We start from the raw sequence: 24,870 nt of genomic DNA, 5'->3' as shown, positions 1-24,870 counted from the left end.
ATGATATAAATTTCGAAGTACTAAAGCATCCGGTACTTTGGATGGGGTTTGTTAGGGCCAATAGATCTATCTTTAGGATTCGCGTCAATTAGGGTGTATGTTCCCTAATTCTTAGATTACCAGACTTAATAAAAAGGGGCATATTCGATTTCGATAATTCAACCAAAGAATGTAGTTTCACGTACTTGTGTCTATTTTGTAAATCATTTATAAAACCTGCATGTATTCTCATCCCAAAAATATTAGATTTTAAAAGTGGGACTATAACTCACTTTCACAGATTTTTACTTCGTCGGGAAGTAAGACTTGGCCACTGGTTGATTCACGAACCTATAACAATATATACATATATATCAAAGTATGTTCAAAATATATTTACAACACTTTTAATATATTTTGATGTTTTAAGTTTATTGAGTCAGTTGTCCTCGTTAGTAACCTACAACTAGTTGTCCACAGTTAGATGTACAGAAATAAATCGATAAATATTATCTTGAATCAATCCACGACCCAGTGTATACGTATCTCAGTATTGATCACAACTCAAACTATATATATTTTGGAATCAACCTCAACCCTGTATAGCTAACTCCAACATTCACATATAGAGTGTCTATGGTTGTTCCGAAATATATATAGATGTGTCGACATGATAGGTCGAAACATTGTATACGTGTCTATGGTATCTCAAGATTACATAATATACAATACAAGTTGATTAAGTTATGGTTGGAATAGATTTGTTACCAATTTTCACGTAGCTAAAATGAGAAAAATTATCCAATCTTGTTTTACCCATAACTTCTTCATTTTAAATCCGTTTTGAGTGAATCAAATTGCTATGGTTTCATATTGAACTCTATTTTATGAATCTAAACAGAAAAAGTATAGGTTTATAGTCGGAAAAATAAGTTACAAGTCGTTTTTGTAAAGGTAGTCATTTCAGTCGAAAGAACGACGTCTAGATGACCATTTTAGAAAACATACTTCCACTTTGAGTTTAACCATAATTTTTGGATATAGTTTCATGTTCATAATAAAAATCATTTTCTCAGAATAACAACTTTTAAATCAAAGTTTATCATAGTTTTTAATTAACTAACCCAAAACAGCCCGCGGTGTTACTACGACGGCGTAAATCCGGTTTTACGGTGTTTTTCGTGTTTCCAGGTTTTAAATCATTAAGTTAGCATATCATATAGATATAGAACATGTGTTTAGTTGATTTTAAAAGTTAAGTTAGAAGGATTAACTTTTGTTTGCGAACAAGTTTAGAATTAACTAAACTATGTTCTAGTGATTACAAGTTTAAACCTTCGAATAAGATAACTTTATATGTATGAATCGAATGATGTTATGAACATCATTACTACCTTAAGTTCCTTGGATAAACCTACTGGAAAAGAGAATAATGGATCTAGCTTCAACGGATCCTTGGATGGCTCGAAGTTCTTGAAGCAGAATCATGACACGAAAACAAGTTCAAGTAAGATCATCACTTGAAATAAGATTGTTATAGTTATAGAAATTGAACCAAAGTTTGAATATGATTATTACCTTGTATTAGAATGATAACCTACTGTAAGAAACAAAGATTTCTTGAGGTTGGATGATCACCTTACAAGATTGGAAGTGAGCTAGCAAACTTGAAAGTATTCTTGATTTTATGTAACTAGAACTTGTAGAATTTATGAAGAACACTTAGAACTTGAAGATAGAACTTGAGAGAGATCAATTAGATGAATAAAATTGAAGAATGAAAGTATTTTTAGGTATTTTTGGTCGTTGGTGTATGGATTAGCTATAAAGGATATGTAATTTTGTTTTCATGTAAATAAGTCATGAATGATTACTCATATTTTTGTAATTTTATGAGATATTTCATGCCAGTTGCCAAATGATGGTTCCCACATGTGTTAGGTGACTCACATGGGCTGCTAAGAGCTGATCATTGGAGTGTATATACCAATAGTACATACATCTAAAAGTTGTGTATTGTACGAGTACGAATACGGGTGCATACGAGTAGAATTGTTGATGAAACTGAACGAGGATGTAATTGTAAGCATTTTTGTTAAGTAGAAGTATTTTGATAAGTGTCTTGAAGTCTTTCAAAAGTGCATGAATACATATTAAAACACTACATGTATATACATTTTAACTGAGTCGTTAAGTCATCGTTAGTCGTTACATGTAAATGTTGTTTTGAAACCTTTAGGTTAACGATCTTGTTGAATGTTGTTAATCCATTGTTTATTATAACAAATGAGATGTTAAATTGTTATATTATCATGATATTATGATATATAATATATCTTAGTATGATATATATACAGTTAAATGTCGTTACAACGATAATCGTTACATATATGTCTCGTTTCGAAATCATTAAGTTAGTAGTCTTATTTTTACATATGTATTTCATTGTTAATACACTTAATAATATATTTACTTATCATTTAACATAATTAACCAAGTGTATCAATATCTTAATATGATTCATATGTACCTAGTAAGACGTTGTTATAACGATAATCGTTATATATATCGTTTTCGAGTTTCTTAAATTAATAGTCTCATTTTTATGTATATAACTCATTGTTAAAATACCTAATGAGATACATACTTATAATAAAATCATGTTAACTATATATATAACCATATATATGTCATCGTATAGTTTTTACAAGTTTTAACGTTCGTGAATCACCGGTCAACTTGAGTGGTCAATTGTCTATATGAAACCTATTTCAATGAATCAAGTCTTAACAAGTTTGATTGCTTAACATGTTGGAAACACTTAATCATGTAAATAACAATTTCATTTAATATATATATAAACATGGAAAAGTTCGGGTCACTACAGCAGTATGGTTGAAGATGTTGTTGGAGGAACTCGGGCACAAACAAGAGAATATCACTCTATTTTTTGACAACCAGAGTGCCTTGCATCTTGCAAGGAATCCGGCATTTCATTCAAAGACAAAGCATATACGAGTTCAGTATCACTTCGTTCGTGAGAAAGTGGAAGAAGGAACCGTGGATGTGCAGAAAAATTCATACTGATAATAATGTGGCTGATTTTCTAACAAAGTAAATCAACCGTGACAAGTTTATTTGGTGTCGTTCCTCATGCGGCCTAGCAGAGACGTAATCAACATCATTGGTAAGGAGGGATTATCGTGTGAAGATTTATTGGGCTTCAATCAAATCTTCAAGTGGGAGATTGTTGTAATATTAATGGTGAAAGGTGGGTGGTTGATACATTTGGTCAAACACCACATGTATATTGTGGTAATAAGTTGGTGCCTACAATTTGTGTAGACAAATTTGACTAGGTAAACTTCCTTACACATTCACCTACCACATTTCTAATAGTATAAATATGAACTTTAACCATGCTCATTTCTCATCCCAAACCAATTCATTCTCATTGTACTAAAAACTTAAATAGAGAGTTTGTGAGTAATCTTCTAACTACAAGAGATATAAAGATTAATGTTTATCCTTGTAATTAGAGAGAAGTGTAATTCCTATTATTCTTATTAGTGAAGCGTTTCTTTCCTTGCCCGTAGTTTTTACCCTATTGGGTTTTTCCACGTTAAATCTTGGTGTTCCTTTATTGTCATTATTTCAAAGTATTACTAGCGGTTTGCTATAATTCGGTGTCGCTTTTCTCAACAACCACATCGCCTTCCTTGTCATCCAATATGCTATTCCATGATGCCGACAAACATGGATCATCAATAACTGATGGAGAGGGAATGCAATACACTTTGTGTTATTGATGACGGATGGCAATGGCTAAGGGATGAAAATGGCCTTAGCGGACTAATATTTTTTTTAAAAAGTGATTATATATTGAAGCCAATAAGTTTAACAATTTATCAATTTAATTTTGTATGCAACCCATATTTTAAATACGAACAGGATACTCAATTCATATGTTATTCCATGTTCATCAAATCCATCTAAAAATAAGAACTGATCGAAATATGTAAAAGAACGCAAATAACCACGTAATTTATAATTCATATTAGTTTTTAGTCGAATATAATATATATGAAACAAATATACTATATATATGTGATCTATAAAAATAAAATGATATACTTGGGTGTTATCTGAATAATTGAATATATAATCTCTTTTGAAGTTTTGAACAACAATTTAATCATTATAGTTATATGTAAATAATTATTTGAACAATTGTTAGAATAAAAGGTAGGTTAAATAGATCAGAACATTTGTCAAAATAAGCAAGACATATTCACTAAAAGTTTTTTTAAAAAAGTATTACTACATTTTTTTGGAAATACAGAAATTGAAATATACTGTACCACGTACGGTCTTTTTGGGTCTTTTTATACTAATTGATTTTAAAAAGTTCTTTTGAGGGAATAGTTTTGGTAAATAAACGTTCAAGAAATCTTAGGTGTTACATTAATCTTTGTTGTTGCATGTTTTTCTTTTTTTACGTACAATCGGTTAATACAGAGTTATGATGATGGATGTAGTAAAAATTATAGTGGATATATCAATGCCTATAGAATTTTGAACCATCTCACTTTCTCAAGTTCCATACCACATTTTACACGCTTTTTTTAAAAAAATGATCCCCGATCCTTATGAACTGTCACATCTTAAAGTGAGAAAAGTAAGGCTACAAAAGAGCACTCAGTTCTTGTTCAACTATATCGAACAACCTAAGTAAGGCTACAATCTCTTTCCCTATATTGGATTCGGTTGAGGACCTTTGGAATTGGATCGACTCCTACCCCGCAAACGACACAAAAAAATTAATTCTCCAATCTATTGCTTCTTCGACTCTTTGGAACATTTGGCGGCTCAGGAACGGAATCATCTTCAAAGACCATAACACTAGGAAATCTTACGTTTTTGATTATATTGTTCTTTCGTCTTTTAATTGGATTTTTTCGAGATACCGCAAGTCCTCTCTTAATTGGACTTCGTGGTTACTCTCGCCTTTAAACTCTTTGTAATGTTTTTTCTAGCTTCTCGCTAGTGTTTTTTTATATATTGCCGTTCCAAAAAAAAAAACCTATGTAAGCTAGAAACTTTTGGTAAATAAGCCAAACGAATACAATCTTGGATTAACAATCTACCGACTTCGATTGCGTCTGGTAATTTACCAAAGAAAAGAGAAATCTAAGTTATCCAGCATTACATTTACTACTACCATTCTACTACCACTGTTGACAATTTTGACAACCCAAAAAAAAAAAAAAAAAAAAAAAAACACACACACACACACACAAATAACATGCTATATAACTCAGGGTTAATATACATATATTCACATTATATAAAATGACACAAATACAAATAACATACTACCTTCACATTTTATAAATTGATCCGCAACTGCTATTAAGTATAGTATGAATACGAAATTGGGGGACATTACAATTACAATTCTTTTGATAAGCAATTCTAAACCTAATTTAAGGTATACAAATTCATGAATTAGGGTTAACATATACCAACCTTTAATCCTCCAATTTCCTGTTTGAACACTATTCAGGACTTCGAATAGTCAAAATAACCTGATATTTTCAAACAAGCAAATCCCATTTTCTTATGAAATATGAGTCAAAACTTCACCAACACACATTTTGCTCGTTACCTTTATAAGCTCATGTGTTTCATCATTCAACAACACTTTGTCCTTCTTCATCCGCTCGCCTACAATTAACGGCATTTTACCAGCTTTTGCATACACACGAAGAACCAAATTATATATATCGGTACTCACATGACCCGCATCACGAATAACTGCTAAAAGTTCCTCGGCACCTTCAACGTTACCATTTTCTTCAAGCATTTTAAACACTTGTCGAACAAATTTTTCATTTGGGTCCCACTTTTTTACCGACCCGATAGCTTTCTTGAAACATTCCAAAACTTTATCCATTTGTTTTTCATGTAAATAACCGTACGTAAAAAGCTCCCATGTAGTGTAACTTGGAACTATTCCTTCCTCAACCATTCGTTTGCTTAAAAAGTTTTCCGCCATACTCATATCATGTCTGTTAATATAAACTGCCAGGATCAAATTCGGGACCCGCGAATCGCCAGTCCCAGAAACAGACTCCCAATCAGAGTAAACATTTTCTGCTTCGTTAACCTCGTTAAGTTTTATTAACGAGGTTATCATGCAATGATATTCTGCATCATTTAGCTTACGAAACATCGATTTCATTTTCTTCCATATCCTATAAACATCTTCCTTTTTCTCTAACCCTGTATAAAGAGTAATAATCGAAGAAAACGCAACCCGAACTTTTCTACAAACTCGTTTCTCCATTTCTTTAACACTAAACAACGCATCTTCAAATCGTGAAGTTTTCAAATACATACTCGTTAGAAGACTAAACGTTACCCAATCGGGGTCCACCTTTGTTTTCTTAAGCTCTAGAAAAATCTTTTCTGCAGCGACACTATCACCCCGTGCGTTACACGCGGTTAACAATAGATTATAAGTAACAATATCCGGTGAAGTGTTATTTTGTAAATCCTTAAAAATTTTGGTCACCTTCTCGAATTGACCGTTTGAGATGTAAAGTGACATCATATGGTTAAAAGGAAGAGGGTATTTTACAAAACCGCATTCTGATATTTTGTCCATTAAAGCCTCGGCTTTTGACGAGTCTTTATGTTGGACGTAAGTATGTAAAAGGGCCGTGCATGTTGACTGGCCTTTCATTCGATCTGGTAGGTCTAAGAAAAATTTCTCTGCGCTGTTTATACCACGGATTTTTGCGATTAAGTCTAAATGAACCGCGTAATCTCCTTCTACCAACTTGATATCTTGTTGCAGTGTCATCCATTCACAAATCTATATATTATTACAAGAGAATAAGTATTAAGTACTTGAATACTGACATATTAGGATGAAATTAGCTATCTCCAAATCTAAGCAACTAAAGCCTAGGTATTTGGAATTGCTTATTTTATAGTGTTTATCTGCTTAAAAGAATAAGTATGTTGTATGTGCCAACCTCCCATTAATAGTGTTTGGAATTGTTTATCAAGTATAAAAATAAGCAATAAGCAGACCAGACATCCCTTAAACATGTGAATTTTCTGGTACGAAGAGTCACTTTGATAATGCACATCTAAACGATGTTAAAAAATTAAAAAGTCACAAAGTCAACTGAGTTGGGCTAAATATACTGACTATTCATGTCACGATGTGAGATAAATGTAAGGTACTGATCAGGAGTGTTGGATCACATCCGAAAGATCCAACCTTTCTACCAATATACCAACCAAAAGCGCACTTCAAAAAGTTTGGTAATTCTTTTTTTTTTTTTTTGAGCTAATGACACTAACAAAATTGGCAAAAGTGCAAAACTTTATTTAGTCTTCCCAATTTTTTATCTCCATATATTATTCGGTTTATTCCTGGTGTAATCCTATTATACTTTGAGTCACAATTGGCATAAAATCTTGATTTTCAGTCTCGACGCCCTCGATTCCGGGAATGAGTCCACTATGATAGCGTTAAACCGTTCAAATTACAATACATGACCAATTGACAACACTCTTTCACTTCATTTCTGATTTGATCTTCTGATTTTGAATATCTGTTGTAAAACTACTATCCATTTCATAGTTAATTATTTTCAGCTATTAAACCTGTTAGAATTTAAACAAACAATGGCTTTTAGAATGATTTTGAAATATTAGTTTCTAAATTCATACGTTTAATAGGTGCTATAAACTAGGTCTCAACTATGAGTAACTAATTCAATACAAGCAACGCATCAACTAAAACCAAAATTAAATTACTATATCTATATCCCTGAGATGAAACATATATCATATCATTATTTAATAATTCACAACGCAGACATATATACAAAACAGATGCAAATACATAATACATACATAATTTCAATTAAATTAAGAATGCAATTAAATACTATACCTCAAGGGCGTGTTTATAGCGCTTTAATTTTCTGAGCTCCCGAACAATTCGATTAAGTTCGTATTTACGAACTAAATTTCCTTCATCTTTCCATTTTTTAATTGCGATAACTGCGCTGCGTTTTGTGTAAATTAAACTTAGGAGTCTTCGACCTAAGGTGTCTCTTCCTCCGACGGCGTTATTTTTCCGGGCGGAGGTGACACGTGGAGGTTGTTGTGAGGGTGGTGGATTGGCTACGGAGGTGGTCGCCGAGTAATGACGGATGACGGTGAGTGACCGCCGAGCAAAACGGAGCATAGTTTGGGTAGTGAAGTGACGCTCTGCTGGACCTTGTTTATTGGTATTTATATAAGATTTATAGTTTTTTTTTTTTTTTTTTTTTTTTTTTTTTCCCTTAAGGCGATTTATAGTCTATTTTATACATACAAAATTCAACTAAAATAACCACCTCTTAATTCAAAGCACGTTCGAATTGAGTAGTATAAGCTCTCGTTTAAGATCTGAGTTCTAGTTAGCGCACGTTCGAATTCAGGGGAGGTTTTCTCAAGGATTCTGTTGTGATGAATAAAGGTGTATGCTCTAAACTACTCGTTTTAATCCAAAGCACACCGAGTAACCAATGCGGCTTCCTTCTAACACGTGTTTGGGTAACAAATGAGAATATTCAATGTCGACAAAGCCATAAAAAAAAAAACAGGTACAAAATAGTGATGTGCTGAAACACTCTTTCTAAAAACCAAGCCAAACAGCAGATAAAATGGTAGGAGTTTGAAGTTATATGAAGTATTTACTTTATTGAAAGATTTTACACATATAAATCAATCAATATCATTAAACTATATAAAGTTTCAGTTGAACAAATACAATATGATACAACATACAAGATGTGGTTGCCACATATAATGCATAGTGTAAACTTAACAAGATTCAAGAACACTTGAATGACCTTCAAAAGGGTCTACTATAAGTTCCATTATTTAACTAATTTATGATGACCTATGGAGATTTTGAACATCAATTTGTAATGATTTAATTCTTTCCTCCATTTTTGTCAATTCATCTTGATTCTTCACAAGTTCATCTAATCTACTTTGTGCCAATTCTTGATAAGGCTTACCGACAAGTTTGACATAGTTTGCTAGACTTTCTGTTGTTTCCAACAGATCTTTCTGCATTGCTTCATCAAGTTTACGCGCCAAGCTATCAGCAGTCCTCTTTACTTTATCTATCACCTTTTGCCTACGAACTGGGAAACTTGCAATTGCAATGTAACTGTCACAAAAAAAGATTTAATTAGGTAAACCCGGAAAAGGTTTAAATGAGCCAAAATGGGTAAACTTTTCAATGGGTCAAAACTCAGCAGTCCTCTATAAAGGTTTAAAACGGGTTTAAATGAGCTAATTAAGGCTATCAACAGTCCTCTTTAAAGGTTTAAAACGGGTTCAAGTCAAAATTGGTGAACTTTTCAATGGGTCAAAACTCGAAACAGGACCGGGCTGACCTAGAAACATCGTTTTCCAAAAGAATTTATATAACAAAAAGTAGTTATTTGCATCTATAATTACATTTACATAAAAAAAAATCAAGAATTCACTTTTAAGCCTAACAACATCAATATATGGGTTCAAGTCAAAATGGGTAAACTTTTCAATGGGTCAAAACTCAAAACAGGACCGGGCTGAGTGCGAAACATCGTTTTTTTAAAAGATTTTATATAACAATAAATTGTTATTTGTATCTGTAAATACATATACATTAATAAATCAGGAATTCACATTTAAGCCTCACAACATCAATTCATGGGTTCAAGTGAAGATGGGTAAACTTTTCAATGAGTCAAAACTCAAAACAGAACCGGGCTGACCTAGAAACATTGTTTTCCAAAAGAATTTATATAACAAAAAATAGTTATTTGCATCTATAAATGCATGTACATTAAAAAATCAAGAATTCACATTTAAGCCTCACAACATCTATATATGGGTTCAAGTCAAAATGGGTAAACTTTTCAATGGGGCAAAACTCAAAACATGACTGGGCTGACCGCTGACCTAGAAACATTGTTTTCGAAAAGAATTTATATAACAAAAAATAGTTATTTGTATTTATAAATACATCTACATTATAAAAAAATCAAGAATTCACTTTTAAGCCCCAGAACATCAATATATGAAACTAGTAATGGAATAAATTACAATAAAGGTAAGATAAATTACCCTCCAGCAGAGCAAAGGCCAAGAGCTAGAAGATCTTCTAAAGTGGTTGGTAACACTGATGTCAGAAGTGACGCTAATAATCCGGCCGTTCCTATTGCACCAAAAGTCCCCAAGAACTGTAACCGGGAAAACAGATTAATAAAAAACGTCCCAGTCAGTAGTAAACTTACAAAAGAAATGAGTAAAAATGACATAAGCTATTATCTGAATTGTTATATCATTTGACAAGAATGAATGTAACATTCATTCATTAAGAATAGTTTAATAATAGTAAATAAAGCTCACCACTTCACGAATTTCTTCCTCAAATAACTTAGAAGCGGCAGCAGCACTGAAATCATCTACTACTTCGATACCGAATTCATTTCTTCTCTCGACCAGTTTACGAGTTTCTGAAAGAAATCGGTTGCCTGAATCCTTAAAAGAAGCCCATCTTTGTTCAAAAGTTTCTTCATAATATTTGATTTCACGAGCATTGTTTGATTGAAGCCACGCAGCATATTCCCCTTGCAATTTCTGCACACGTAGAAAAATTCTCGATAAAAACAAGAAATCGGGAAGTCTGAAAGAAAAAAAAAAAACTACATCTAAAGTAATACTATATCATTGCAATGACAATTGAACTTTTATAGTAAGTGATCTAGGATGTTTTAGTCTTTAAATATACATTTCTTGGGTGAATTTCCACTCATTTATCACTCATTTGAAAATAATTTCTAATTTTACCATTTTGACCATTAGAGATAAAACATAAGACAAATAAACCCTTATGTATTAAACGATGTATCACAATTACCCTTTAGAAACAACTTAACTGATTCCAATGAAGGAGGGGAAAAATCGCCAGAAGTATCAGGAGAGGAGAGGTGGATAAGGATATCAAAAGTACAACCATGGTGTAAAATGACGAACATACCCTTTCGAAATAAAAAAATGCTAATGAACAGTAACTGGCATTTGCTCAATTGATATATAGTATAGTATAATATAATATAATATAATATATTGAAATGAAACTAATAATAATAATAAAAAAAACAGTTTCTTACCTGTGATTCCAATAATGCAGGACCAATAATGTCATTTCTAACACTTGCAGCAGCAGGCATCGGGGACTTATTACCTCCTCTAAAAACGTACGACACTACAATATCAATATTCGATAATCGCAAAGTTGAAACGATGACATCCACAATGCGTGACTGAGTTTTATCTATCTGCAATTCAACATTTCTAACAGCTTTACAAACCAATAGTTTATTAAATTTTAAATAACCAATACTTGACATATATATTAACTACTAGATATCATACCAGTGACAGAGATTGTTTCTTCCAAGATATGCTTTCGGTTTCCATCTTAAACGCGTAGTCTGTTACACTATTTATTAGCTCGTTTATCGAAACCAAATCTTTTTTAGCCTGCTGACAATCTCGTTCAACGAGCTTTTGTGATGCAGAAATTAGTTGCTCTGCAATTGCAATTGGTGTTTCGAGTTTAAGTTTGACTCTTTCAGTCCCTGTACTTGTTGAAGTGTCTAAGAAACTATATAAGAACTTCTCGAGCGCATAAAAGCTAGTTGTCTCCCAATGGGAATCGTTTTCATGCTCTTTAATATCAGATATGGTCGATAGTTTTCGTTTAAGGGCGGATCGTGCGGATACAGGGAATAATGTTACTTCATTATTCAACACCTTCTGTGTGTTCTCATTGATAAACCCAATTGCTTCCTCAAGCTGCATTTAATAATCGGATAAAACATGATAAACGAATGAAACCAAACAACTCGTAACACCACCTAATTCTTGTTATTTTAGTAAAAGAACCACTTGCTATAAATAACTGGGAGGGAGGGGGTTAAATGTTCATTCAATTAGTAATTATTGGGACCTTAAGGGTAAAAAATAAATAAGTAGATGATAAAAGGTAATGAATTTAGTTTAGAAAATGGGCAGATTGGGTAAAGAGTAATTACAGGATTTTGTATAAAGAGGTCACTTTTGTACCGCTTGGTAGGGTTTAGCCGGAACACTTTTTGACTAAAACATTGACCCGTTGGAGGTAACACATATGCTGAGACAACAACCCATTCATATGTAAATGGGTCAAAATTACCACCTCTAAATATGACTAGTTTGTCTAGATTTATAATACACCTTGTATATTGGTTTTCTCGTACAACTCTTTACCTTCTTCAAATAATTAAGTTGGTAGAAAATAACAAAACTGAACATCCCCCCCCCCCCCCCCCCCCCCCCCCCCCCACACCACCACCACCACCACCACCACACCAAAAAAAAAAAAAAAAGAAAAAAAAAAGAGATTTAATAAACCTCAATGGGAGTCTGGTATATATCAGATTTATTCAACACAAACACGACTCTTTTCTTCCATTGTTGTGTGTAACGTAAGAAGGAAACCTAAAAAACACCATATGAAATCCACAATGAGCTTTGAAAAAATCAAACGTGTCAGGAGTATATAAATGGGCGGATCATGGATCCATTTATAGTTGATGACTATTAGAATATGCTATTATACCTCACTTTCAGTCAATGGACGATCTGCAGAAATAACAAAAAGAAGCAAATCTGCTCGAGGAACAAATTCTTCAGTCAGCCGCTGCTGTCTTTGAAGAATCACATTGGTTCCTGGCGTATCAACAATGATCATCTGTTTCACCAATTATTAAACATATTAGAGTGGCAATTTCAACCCATTTACAAATTATCAACTCAAGTTATCTGTTACCTTTGACAGGTTATTCAAAAACTTTTTTAACACAAGTGTCAAATATTAACTGATGAATATTCAATGTATATTGGTTACCTCCAGAAAAATATATAACTACTCACATTCTCAAGTATTGGTGCTGGTAGATAACATATATATTGTCCATCTGGGTGCCTTTCGCAACGTTGTTGTTCATCAGAATCAAGCTCAGAATATTTTAAAAAAGTAATCTCGTTTGTTGTAGGAATAACTCCGTCTTTTAGGTACTTCCTCCCAAGAAGAGCGTTTATGAAAGTTGACTTTCCAGAATTAAATTCACCCTGTAAACTTCAAGGTTTTAGAAAATTTAAGACCATAGAAGAAAAATAAAAACTACAAATCATCAAGAATCGTAACAAAGACAAGTAACAGAAGACATACAAGCTACAGCAAAAATTTTCCAAATTATATACGTTCAATATTATTTATTGGAAGAAGTATGTCACACTTTTTTTCACACCGGGAGTTTGGATGTATGTTTTTTAGCGATAGTTGTAATCTGAAAACGCAAAAATCAGATGATCCGTTTATAAAAGCTAATGATATAAAATGCTTGCATTAATGTTCAAAATGAATTTTTTTATCAACTGCAAACCTGTTTTCCATATCTAATCATTTTGACCCGAAATAAGCAGTAAATCAGAATCCTCTTTTACTAAAGTAATTACCATGCCCGAATTTCTGTTTTTGATAAAAAAAAATATCTAATAAACCCCTATTTGAAAGTGATTTTGTAACAAGAACAAAAAAAACTCATTTGAAATTCAGAGCTAGTACCAATGTATACCAGCGGAACCAGAAGTTGTTGAAGTTCAGCGCACAATTACCACTATAACCAGTAAGAACGGCTCACTGAGGTGTGAAACGGCATCACTGAGAAGCGACACTTCTTCCATCTGCATATACAAATAAATCCAACCAACTTATTATTAGTTTTGTAAATGTAAAATATTTGAATATCAACTTTATTTAAACCCATACCAATTTCCATTCCCAAAAACCCAAACCAAACACTACCTTATAGATGACTAAGGAAATTATAACATTATATTGTTGATCTAAATCTTAAGATAGAACAACTAAGGAGGCTATATCCATATCCATATTAAATACATTTAGGGACGGTTTCGATTCGTTCAATACATTTCCATGTAACCAAAAACTTGATTTACCCATTTGGCCCGTCTTAAATATAAAATGGTCAAAAGGTTATCTTTAGTGCATTAACCTCTTAAACAATTATACTCAAAAAAATCAATTTATTATTAAAACAAGTTTACTTTATGATCATATTTGACACTATTTACTTATTCTATATGTAACTTGTTTGGACAAGAAGTACTTTGTGATAACCCAACCTGATCCAGCCTTTTTTAAGATTCAACAAGTTTTATGATTAAAAGATCACCATAGGTGAAGCTCTCTTGATAACATTGATTGCTTCAAGTAGCAGTGATCGCTCGGTTTCTATCAACTGCGCTTCTCGATCCTCCAAATTAATAAATCCGGCCAACCCCTTTCCACCAGGAAAACCGTTTGACCGGTCAAACTCTAAACCGTCACTTAGACCTTCCATTCTTTTATCGGATGCCTGAAAGCTATATATCTTATCCAAAGCATCGTTACCTAGCAACTTCAATCCTTGCAGTGAAACAACTAAACCACTTGCTCCAGATTGTAACAAAAATGTCATCTCGTTGATTAAGCTATCCTTATCAAGTGTATCAACAGTCACAAAAGTTGGAATTTTAACTTGATTGATCACAGAGACTGATACTTCCTCAATGCTTTCTTCTTTATTTTTATCATATATTATAAAATCAGCACCTTCAAAGCTTGAAGCATTCATAGCAGCGTTTGAATTTTGCACCTTTCTTCCAACCAATGGAAGAAAAACAGTGTCTGATTTTGAATCCATAATCGTATTCCTTGCCACAATGGCAGGTAAACCTGTACCAGATTATGGTAAATATAAGCATGTTATTTAATACTGTACAAATTTATAATTAGACCAACGTTGACTTTGACTTTTAGAATTAAACACTTTCTAACCTTGATCTGAAACGACAACACCACTGGCATTCACAGCAGTAGCAATATCAACTCTTTCAGCAATCAACAAATAAGCCCTATCTCTAATCACTGATTTCAACATACAAGCAGCATCATATAAAACCCTACCACTTCCATCACCACTATTCAACACCACAACACCAACAATTCCTGAAACCGCTTGATCTACAACCTCAATCACCTTCATTTCATCATCCAACACATCATTAGGGTTTAATTCAAGCACAACGTTCGGAATTTTAATCTCCGGCCGCTTATATCCGCCGGGAAATAATGTCCGTTCCGGTTGTTGTTGTTGTTGATTTCGATTCGTATTTGCAATGAATGAGCCGTTTTTTTCGATGCAGGTTACGGTAGCGCGACGACGGTGTATATTATATAACGACGGCGGACGGCGGTGGTGGAAAAAATTGAGATGTTGTTCGGTGATGATTGGTCGGTGGAACGAGATTGAGTGATGGAGAGATATCATTAGAGTTCTGAGATTGTTAGTGTTTGGAGAAGGTGTACAGATACAGAAATTGTATGTATTGGGTGAGTGTGTGTTGTTGAGTGTGTTTAATGTGTGTTATCTTTTGAAGTTTCTGTGGAGGGGATGAATGAAGATTATGATAGATATGGTAGAGTGAGATTTCATAACAATTGAAAATACTGTAAATTACAGTTAGACAAATACTCGATTCGTTAACAACCTTACACGCAACAATTGTTAAAAAGAAGGGATCACCCTAGTTAAACATTGTAAAAACGAGGGACTAACAGAACAAAAAAGACTGAAAATGAAATAATAAGATGAAAATGCTCATCACGTGTTAATCACGTGACAGTACTTAACGGTCGATTTAGACGGCAAACTGACGGAAGGACTCGGATTGCTAAATTTTACAATTTAAAGGACTCGAAAATCAAAAAAAAACTTGAGGGACTCAGATTGCGATTTCATTTATAAGTGAAGGACCAACGGAGAAAAAAGTCTAGAAAATGAGTGGTTATTTGAATTTTACAATCATAATATGCATGTAATAATTTTTAATGACAATTTTAAGAACTGTTATTTGAAAATTTATACTCTGTAATATTTATTATTATAAAATAATTTTTTTAGATTTAAAGTAAGTTTCATTAAAATATTTAATAATTAAATGTTTAAGAGTATATATATTACATAATGTAGTAAAATAAAATGGAAAGTTTTATACTCAAATTTTTAGTTATTTTTTAAAAAATGAACAAATATTTTAAAACATATGAAAATAATAAGGTTGATATTTTTGTGAGACGATGGTGTTAATATATTTAGAAAGACATGACATTCACTGTGAAAAAAATTTGAATATTCAATGTTGAATATTTAGACTAGATAAATAAATACACCCAATAAATTAATCAATAATTTAAGTTAAGTTCTCTATACTTAGAAAATAGTAAATTTTTTTGGATTAGCGAGAAAAACAACAAACAGCTGTGAACGAACACATTGCCTCCTCATAGAGGGTAAACTTCGGTTAATCAAGCCCCCGTACGAGATTTGGTACAGTGTAAATTGCGCATTACGCGCATCCTCTCATCACATTATCTTTCTAAATGATGTGGCATAGCCAGAAATCAACCCGAGTGGTGTGTTTTATTGGGCAATTCAGTAACCACTTAAGCAAAACTGGGTGGTTAAAAAGAAAATAGTATTTTAAATTCATACAAAACTGAATACAAAAAAATATAGGATTGTCTTTAACATTAGATTTAGATTTAGATAACATATAAAACATGCACTACAAACATTAAATGGTTACCAATAAACAAATCAGAGTTAAAACGGAGTTAAGGACTAACTAATAAGAAAAATTGTATTTTTTTTATAGTTCGCAAAATTGTCTTGATATACCATCTTTATGGCACTCTATCTATTTTGTGTACATATATTCTTTATTAGCTCAAAAACAGTAGTGGTGGTCTAATTTACTAAACAGCTTCTGAGTTGTGGTGATGATGTTACTATTCTTACTAGCTGTTGGTGATGAAGCATCTGATATGATGAAGAAGCCACCATTTACTAGATTCTCTATAATTTCAATTCCATTTGTATTACTAATACTTCTATTAAGAGCAGCAAATTAGTCACACAATTATATTTCTTTTGGAAATGAACTTACCACTTGTTGGTTCAATACCAATAGGCCAAATGTATGTTGGATATAATATGTTTTTTGATTTCTTGATTGATCTTAATTGTGTTTGGGTTTCAGGGTCTATGTGGACTTTAACAAGTATTATCACAAGAAAATTTCTTATAACAACCCTAAAGGTTGTCTTTAAAAAATTAGGACATGCAAATATGTTGTACAATATGAAAGAAAGAAGACATGCATAGTGCATAGTGCATACTGCATAACAAGTTAACAACATCAATTTTGACAATCTGGAACCAATTCAATAGGCTTTAGTAATAGGTGTGTTTTATCTTTAACGGGTCAAACTGATAAAACTAAAAAACTATAAGGTAAATGGGTCAAAAGTAATCTAAAATGTAGATATATGTACTTAACTTTCTAATGCTTATAACACTCATCATTGATTGATTAAAACTTGCTAAACAGGTATTAAAACTTGCTAAACAGGTATTTCTATTCAGCCAGTCATCCAGCCCATTTTGACACATGTACCAGTAAACCACTAAGAGCTACGGTAACCAGAAATTTGAAGCAAAACAAGCAAACAGACATAGCCATCTTAGAAGAGTTTAGGTGGTTGTAACAATCTCACCTCTAATCCAAAGCGATAACTCGAATACAAGGCCAGATATCAAAGAGTCTTAGTAATACAGTTTCACTAACACTAAAAGAGAATTAAGAATATATCTTAGTGTCTTACATCCTAATTCTGGACTAGATTTTGAATAATGCAAACACATAATCTACTAGAACAAAACCATAAACGTTTAGACCATAAAAGACATGATTCTATTCTTCATCCTGCTTGATTTCAAGATTCTTAAGCTTCAATCCCAACTCTCTTCATCATCATCACCCTCGTCCACATCATCTTCATCGTTGTATTCTTCACCTCCCGGATGATTCTAATCCAACGGACCAAGAACATTCAAAAAAGTTAAATATTTCTTTCACACTATCAACACCTTCATCGGATAAATAGTCAGCGTTTATGTTCAGCAACTTAAACCTTGGTTTACCTACCACAGCCTGAGACAAACTACATGCCCCCGCCGTTCTAATTCCGTTGGTGCTCAAGTCAACTTCGGTCAACCGTTCAAACCCGACTTTAAGTGCATTCCCAATCACTATATAGCCCCTTTATCCTTCAATTCATTTTCAGATAAATTTAGTTTGGTCAAAATGGCCTTTTTTGAGGTCAAACAAGCTGCCAGAGCAGAAGCTGCTTCGGAAGTAATGTCATTTCCCGCCATATCAAGAACTTTAAGGGCAGAAACAGTTCATGTAAACTAGATGTCAAAATGTTTAATTATTGATCTGATGATAGTTCACCTCCAAACAAATTTTGATTCTTTTTTTATGTGGACATTATTTGCAGTAATGCAAAGTAAGCTTTTCCTTTTCTAAACAGTTAATGATTACGATCAATGTTTTATTAATAATCATAGTCATCATTTGTCAAAAATAAGTGGGCATATCAGACCACTTTAGTTGTCCATGGATCAGTTTGTTGTCTTTTAAATCTAGTGGGCTAATCAAAAAATTATCAAGAAAAGGATTAATAACGCGTAAAAGAAAGGTTTTTCGTGTTGAAATTACATAAATAGGGTGGGTAATTTACTTTTATTTACACGACCTAACCTGGTTATCTCGTCACATAAAAATAACACACTAGAACTTTTTTACATCAGCAAAATATGATCATCAATCCAAACCTGTCAAGATCGTTTTGACCCATACCAAAAATGACCCATTTCAACCCTAAATCGTTAGCTTTACCCCTCATCCTGCTACCATGCATATTTTGTTGCACAAGTCACAACTCAAGTTGAAAAATCAAACAAATTATTGTGGTGTTTGCATCATTTCTATGTAGTACCAAGTAACACAAATTGAACAAAAATGATCCTACATGTAACACAAATCTGATCCAACAACCAATATCTTCATCGACTTGATCCAACCAATGCAACCACCTAAATCGAACCAAAATTATCCTACAGGCAACACAAATCTGAAACCAGGAGGCTGGAATAGTCTAAATGATTATGGAGCGTAACATTCTCGTTTCGAAAAAAGAAAAAGAAAAATAAGAACTTGAAAGCAGCAAGTAGTCATAAAGTTACAACAATACAAATAGTACCAGAACTCTATAAGGTTTGATAATAGATCAAAATTATATCATTCAACCTAATTCTGGACTAGACTCTAAATAATGTTAAAGACATCTACTACAGCGTAAATGTAAGCTTTAGAAGCATTAAAAACATGACTCTATTCTTCATCCTGCTTGATTTCAAGATTCTTGAGCTTCGATCCCAACTCATCTTCATTATCATCACCATCTTTCACATCATCTTCATCGTCATATTCTTCACCTTCAGGATCATTGTCATCCAACAGACCAAGAACGTTTGGAGAATTCTTGAATATTTCTTTCACACTATCAACACCGTCATCGGTTAAATAGTTAGCGTTTATGTTCAGCAGCTTAAACCCTGGTTTACCTACAACGGCCTGAGACAACACACGCGCTCCAGCCGTTCTGATCCCATTAGTGCTCAGGTCAACTTCGGTCAACCGTTCAAACCCGTCTTTAAGTGCATTACCAATCACAATAGCACCTTCATCCTTCAACTCATTTTCAGATAAATTAAGTTTGGTCAAAGTAGCTGCTTTTGAGGTCAAACAAGCTGCCAAAGCAGACGCTGCTTCGGATGTAATGTCATTTCCCGCCATATCAAGAACTTCAAGGGCAGAAGCGGAATTTTTCAAAGCGTCAACGAGAGCCAATGTGCCCTCATCTTCCAGATTCAAGTAGCTGAGATACACCTCGGTGAGATTAGAAAAGACGGGAATACCCTTACTCAAGGCTATTCCAGCCTCAACCCCAAACATATTGTCACGAAGATCAAGTTTTTTCAAATTAACAGCATTCACAAGTGCTTCGGATAGTACAACTCCCCCTTCGGATCCGACACGTGTCGACGAACACCGAAAGTCTTCAAGAACAGGAGATTCTTTCACGAGCCCAGCAATCGAAATCGCCCCTTCATCACCAGTCATATTGTTATGAAAATGAAGAATTTTCAGTTTCTTTGTAGACGGAACTAATTCATACACAGCTTTTGCAGCTTCTTCTGAGATACCATCGTTCATCAAATACAACTCTTCAAGATTACCTTGTGAACTTAAAAGCTGTTTAAAAGCCCGTACACCCTTTTCACCTAAAGCATTATCTGAAAGGTTAAGATACCTTAGGTCACAGTCTTTAAGAGCTGCTGAAAAAATGGTCATAACTTCAAGAGCTTGTTCCTCAGGTCTCCCGGCAATAAAGTCAGACAAGTCAACTTCGGTCAACTGTTTATTAACAGATGACAAAATGGGCGCAGCAACACGGGCTGAACCCAAACCGAAACTTCTATTACTAAAACAAATCTTAGTATATTTGTTTCCGGGCTCGTTTAACGGTTTTAAAAGCTCTTTAGCTTCATCTTCTTCAATGAATGCCCGGGGTCCTTTAGAGATATCAAAGAAAGTTTCATGGGTTTGGGTAACGGGTTCAAATACAGGTTCTTGAACCGTTTTTTGTTGTGGGCCTCTTTTAACAGCCTCCACCATAAGCTTACTGGATTCTTTAGCATATAGTTGTACAGCAGATCCTCCATCACCATCAGGCTCGTTTTCAAAGTAGTGGTTTGCAGTGTCGAATGCAGATGATTCAATTTGTTTAGCATGTTCTTCTGCTTCTTCTTTACCTAAAAGACCATACTTTCTAGATAAAATGGATGGTGTGGTCAGATTCTTTACTATACGTTGCACAAGCACAAGCCGAGTCCCATGGCTAGGAGGCCACAACTTGATCGAGTGCAAGCGCTTTGGCTCGGTAGAGTCCATTCAAGATTAACCTGTAAGATTGTAACCAGGACATGAACATGTTTTAGCTTCAAGTTGCAACTAGTCAAAGATAACATAATTTTACATATTATTTCTAAAACAATCCCCAATTTTGGACAAGTAATTGTGAAGGTTAAGCATTAATAACGATTTATACACTTCCGGCAGCTTTTTTAGCACATCTGTCCTATTTATTTATTTTAGTACATTTGACCCATTTCCTGTGTACTTTTCATTTCATTAACTCAATTAGGAGCAAGGTTGCAAAAGTGTATATATGTTGCTTATATGCTTGATTCAATACAAATTGACTATGTATGAAACTTAAATAAACATCATTAGCAATTTTAAACATCAAAAAACATCAAATAGCATCAACATAATCATATACAAAAACCCTAATAAATAAAAGCTACGAAATAAGAATCCATAAACTGTTAAATTCAATACCATAACACATACATTGTAAACAACATGATCAAATCATACAAACCCCCAAAAAAGAAGAGATTTTTTATTTACTATACAAGTATACATGTCGATAGCAATTAAAGTTTCAGAACAGATATAAATTGATTAAATTACTCAGTTAAACACAAAATACAAAATGCAACCCTAATTATTGAATGTATATCACTTTTAATAGAGTTGACTTTTATTGACCGTGTTTTTACCGATTCTTGTACCGATTATATAACGGAACAAACAAATAATGACCTTTATAGCATCAATCAATAAACCAAGATTAGTACGATCGGATTAATTTAACTTATAACATACACAAGATCTGAAATAAATGCTCATTTAGTATAGCAACTATTATTGATTTATGTATAAGCATACGCATGTTATGTATGCGTAATAGAAAAATAAATAAATTACGTAAGTATAATAAAAAAATGATTAAAATATGTTACCGGAGTTAAAACGACTATTTGCAGCGTCGGTGAAAACAGAAACCCTTATCAGAGAGAGATTTTGAAAGTGAATAGGAGGAGGCCGAAATTAAGGGAGCGTGTTAACTTCTTTATTTCCCCCTTATTTTTGTATCCAGATATGTAAATGGGCCTTTTTGGGCCGGGCTTGATTGATAGCCCAAGTCAGTTATTTTGGACGAAGCTAGAGTACTGGATTTTTGAAAATAAATAGTACGGAGTACACCGTAACAATTTAGAAGAGAAACCATTACAATTTTCGTCTATACAATTTATACATAAAAACATCCCTAATGGTTACATAAAAAAAAAAAAAAAAAAATTAAATTAGTGCAAAAGTAAAAAGTAGTACATTAGATAGGTTGAGAGAAGTCATTTTACATAAGTTGTAACGACCCAACCCGTTATCCAACCGAATACGCAAAAATATTTTTTTTTATAACAGAAGGGTGCGCGGCGCGCAACCCTTGCTGTGCACGGCGCGCAACCCTTGCTGTGCGCGGCGTGCACAGAGCCCATCAGGTTCTGTCCGGATTTTTCCAAATTTTGATTAAAGATCTACCACTTCCCGACACTTATAGACGAAACGGTTTTCACAACATATTATAATAAGTAAAACTCACACGTTTTTATAATAAAACAAGTTTTACGACACCGGGCCCACATCGGCCCGTTTTACGAATTAAGTACGAAATACAATTTTCGACCACATGCTTTTAACACAAAATAAAGACCAAGCATGGTGATTGGTGTAACGACCCGACTTTTTCGACTTATTTTTTTATTTATTACTTTCACGAATCTGTGTATATGTGCGTACTGAGCTAGTTTATGCTCCGGGATCTTATTTCATGATTAATTACTTTCATTAATATCTTACAACGTGCTATTAAGTGTGTAATCACTTAACTTGATCCCCGAATGCTTCTACGACCGTTGGTGTCACTTATTGTTTAAAACGAGCTACGTACTTGGTACACGTTAAACTTTCGTCATAATTGAAATATTATGACTACGTAAACATAATTGTTATTTATTTATGACAATTACTTGGCTTTATGGTTCCTTAATTTTGCTTAGTGTTTACTAATGCTTACTAGTTACCTTAATGGACTTAACACTTTAATGGACTTCCATGACCCAACCTACTCAACTTAGTGGACCACTTAATGGGTTAATTAGCCCATGAAATCATAATTATGTCCATGTAAATAATGAGACAAGTATCATGCATGCTTATGTACTAAGGCTTGCATTTTGTCTAAAACCACCCAACATGTCAACATCACCTAGTACCACCACCATGGACCACACTAAGCCACGCCACATGAGGCCAAGATGGTCCCCCCACCCCACCCTTGGCCGACGGTTACTAACACCACCACCACCATTCCATTTTTTGAACTTCACTCTCATTTCTCTCATTTTCATTTCATTCAAACACACACAATTCTCTCTACTTTCTCACTCTAGAATTTTCTCTCAAATACTTGAAGAACTTGTAAGTTCTTGACTTCTTTTTCTTTCTTTTTTACTTTAATTCATAGATCATCATCATCATCATGAATAAAGATTCAAGTTTTGTAATTTTAATCTTCATAACTTGTGTTGATTCAAACTTTGCTTTAAAAAGTTTTCAAGAACATGAGGGATTCAAGCTTTTTAGCTTTGAATCTTCATAATCTTGTTAGATCTAAGTTTATTAACTTAAGATCTCTTTATTTATGTTTAAAGATCAAAACATATGTTTATGATCTTCATGTAACTTGTAGATCCAACACTTTACTTTATGGATCTTCAAGAAAGTTTGAAATACAAGCTTACTAGCTTGAAGTTTCTACAAAAAGTTAGTTAAGATCAAAAGTTTACTAACTTATGATCTTCTTTAGTTTGTTGTACTTTAGATTGTGACTTGTGTTTTCATTAAACAGAAGATACAAGCTTACTAGCTTGAGATCTCATAAGTATTGTTAAGAATCCAAGCTCTTTAACTTAGGGTTTCATTTTTGTGTTTGATCTAAGTTGTGTAACTTATGGTCTTCTACTTTGTTTAAACAAACTCACTAGCTTATGTTCACTTTACAAGATCTAAGTTTCATAACTTATGGTTGTGTAAAAGTTGAAAGTCAAAGTGTTATGACTTAGGGTTTCACCAAGAACATGAGATCTAGACTTTTTAGTCTAAGGTCTTTAATACTTAGCTAAGATCTAAGTTCTATAGTTTAAGGTCTTGCTTGTTTAGTTTGATTCAAAGTTTGTAGCTTAATAGAACTTGTACTTGTGTTGAAACTAAGAAATTGATGTAACTTTGGTTCATCACCTTGCTCAAACTCTCACATGAGTTGTATTTTATTTCTTAGTCTTAACTTTGTGTGTTTATGGTTAAACCTTGGTTAAAGTGATGCTAAAACATCAAGAGTTACTCACTTGAGGCTTATACGCATCAAGGATGAGAACCGTGATGAGCATAAAACACCAAGAAACCCACCAGAGCACTTGCTTCTATTTTACAGGGTCTGATCAGGCTCCTGGGCTTCTGGAAAAGTTTATTTACAGATAGTTCGGTTCGATTAGATGACTTTTCATTTAAGACTCGCCTAAATCCGATATACGGTTTAGGATTTATAGCCTTCCGAAAATCACTACGCCTTTGTAACGTTGTGCTGAAATTTCTGACCTACTCGCACTTAAACCGTCGCCACGGGCAAACGAAGATGAGTTAGGTTCTAAAAATTGTTCAGCGGTTAGAGGACTCACATACGGAGCCAGGTCCACTGGTCTCATGTCATTTCAGTTTATATAGAGGTCGTAGCAACTAAACGAAGTTAGCCTTTGTTTCGATCTCTATTCTTGA

General features: G+C 33.5%; 3 protein-coding genes across 3 annotated transcripts; all 3 read right to left on the bottom strand.

Annotated features, from left to right (window-relative positions):
• Positions 1-5,599: 5,599 nt before the first annotated feature.
• Positions 5,600-8,261, bottom strand: LOC139899324 (pentatricopeptide repeat-containing protein At4g02820, mitochondrial). The gene is made up of 2 exons (XM_071882149.1): positions 7,955-8,261; positions 5,600-6,859 (listed from the first exon to the last, which is right to left on the bottom strand). The coding sequence occupies exons 1-2, from the start codon at positions 8,249-8,251 to the stop codon at positions 5,600-5,602; spliced, it is 1,557 nt and encodes a 518-aa protein (XP_071738250.1). The 5' UTR covers positions 8,252-8,261.
• Positions 8,262-8,775: 514 nt separating this feature from the next.
• Positions 8,776-15,622, bottom strand: LOC139899323 (probable transmembrane GTPase FZO-like, chloroplastic). The gene is made up of 11 exons (XM_071882148.1): positions 14,996-15,622; positions 14,352-14,893; positions 13,771-13,839; positions 13,027-13,224; positions 12,713-12,844; positions 12,505-12,591; positions 11,485-11,907; positions 11,220-11,387; positions 10,456-10,686; positions 10,171-10,286; positions 8,776-9,226 (listed from the first exon to the last, which is right to left on the bottom strand). The coding sequence occupies exons 1-11, from the start codon at positions 15,486-15,488 to the stop codon at positions 8,941-8,943; spliced, it is 2,745 nt and encodes a 914-aa protein (XP_071738249.1). The 5' UTR covers positions 15,489-15,622; the 3' UTR covers positions 8,776-8,940.
• A 3,577-nt stretch (positions 15,623-19,199) lies between these two features.
• Positions 19,200-22,092, bottom strand: LOC139899321 (RAN GTPase-activating protein 1-like). The gene is made up of 2 exons (XM_071882147.1): positions 21,999-22,092; positions 19,200-21,092 (listed from the first exon to the last, which is right to left on the bottom strand). Exon 2 carries the CDS (start codon positions 21,079-21,081, stop codon positions 19,459-19,461), a length of 1,623 nt encoding a protein of 540 aa, XP_071738248.1. The 5' UTR covers positions 21,082-21,092; positions 21,999-22,092; the 3' UTR covers positions 19,200-19,458.
• Positions 22,093-24,870: the final 2,778 nt, after the last annotated feature.

This window comes from Rutidosis leptorrhynchoides, chromosome 3, assembly GCF_046630445.1.
Source record: "Rutidosis leptorrhynchoides isolate AG116_Rl617_1_P2 chromosome 3, CSIRO_AGI_Rlap_v1, whole genome shotgun sequence".
NCBI lineage: Eukaryota > Viridiplantae > Streptophyta > Magnoliopsida > Asterales > Asteraceae > Rutidosis > Rutidosis leptorrhynchoides.
The sequence above is the reverse complement of the archived record's forward strand: the minus strand, read 5'-3'. Positions and strand labels throughout refer to the sequence as shown.

Excerpts from the sequence above, each read along its gene's own strand:
- LOC139899324 (XM_071882149.1), bottom strand. The coding sequence starts at position 8,251 with ATGCTCCGTTTTGCTCGGCGGTCACTCACCGTCATCCGTCATTACTCG. Across the intron at positions 6,860-7,954 it reads GCTATAAACACGCCCTTGAG|ATTTGTGAATGGATGACACT; the intron begins GTATAGTATTTA and ends AATAATATATAG.
- LOC139899323 (XM_071882148.1), bottom strand. The coding sequence starts at position 15,488 with ATGATATCTCTCCATCACTCAATCTCGTTCCACCGACCAATCATCACC. Across the intron at positions 13,840-14,351 it reads TCAAGAGAGCTTCACCTATG|ATGGAAGAAGTGTCGCTTCT; the intron begins GTGATCTTTTAA and ends TTGTATATGCAG. Across the intron at positions 10,687-11,219 it reads CTGCATTATTGGAATCACAG|AAATTGCAAGGGGAATATGC; the intron begins GTAAGAAACTGT and ends CTACGTGTGCAG.
- LOC139899321 (XM_071882147.1), bottom strand. The coding sequence starts at position 21,081 with ATGGACTCTACCGAGCCAAAGCGCTTGCACTCGATCAAGTTGTGGCCT.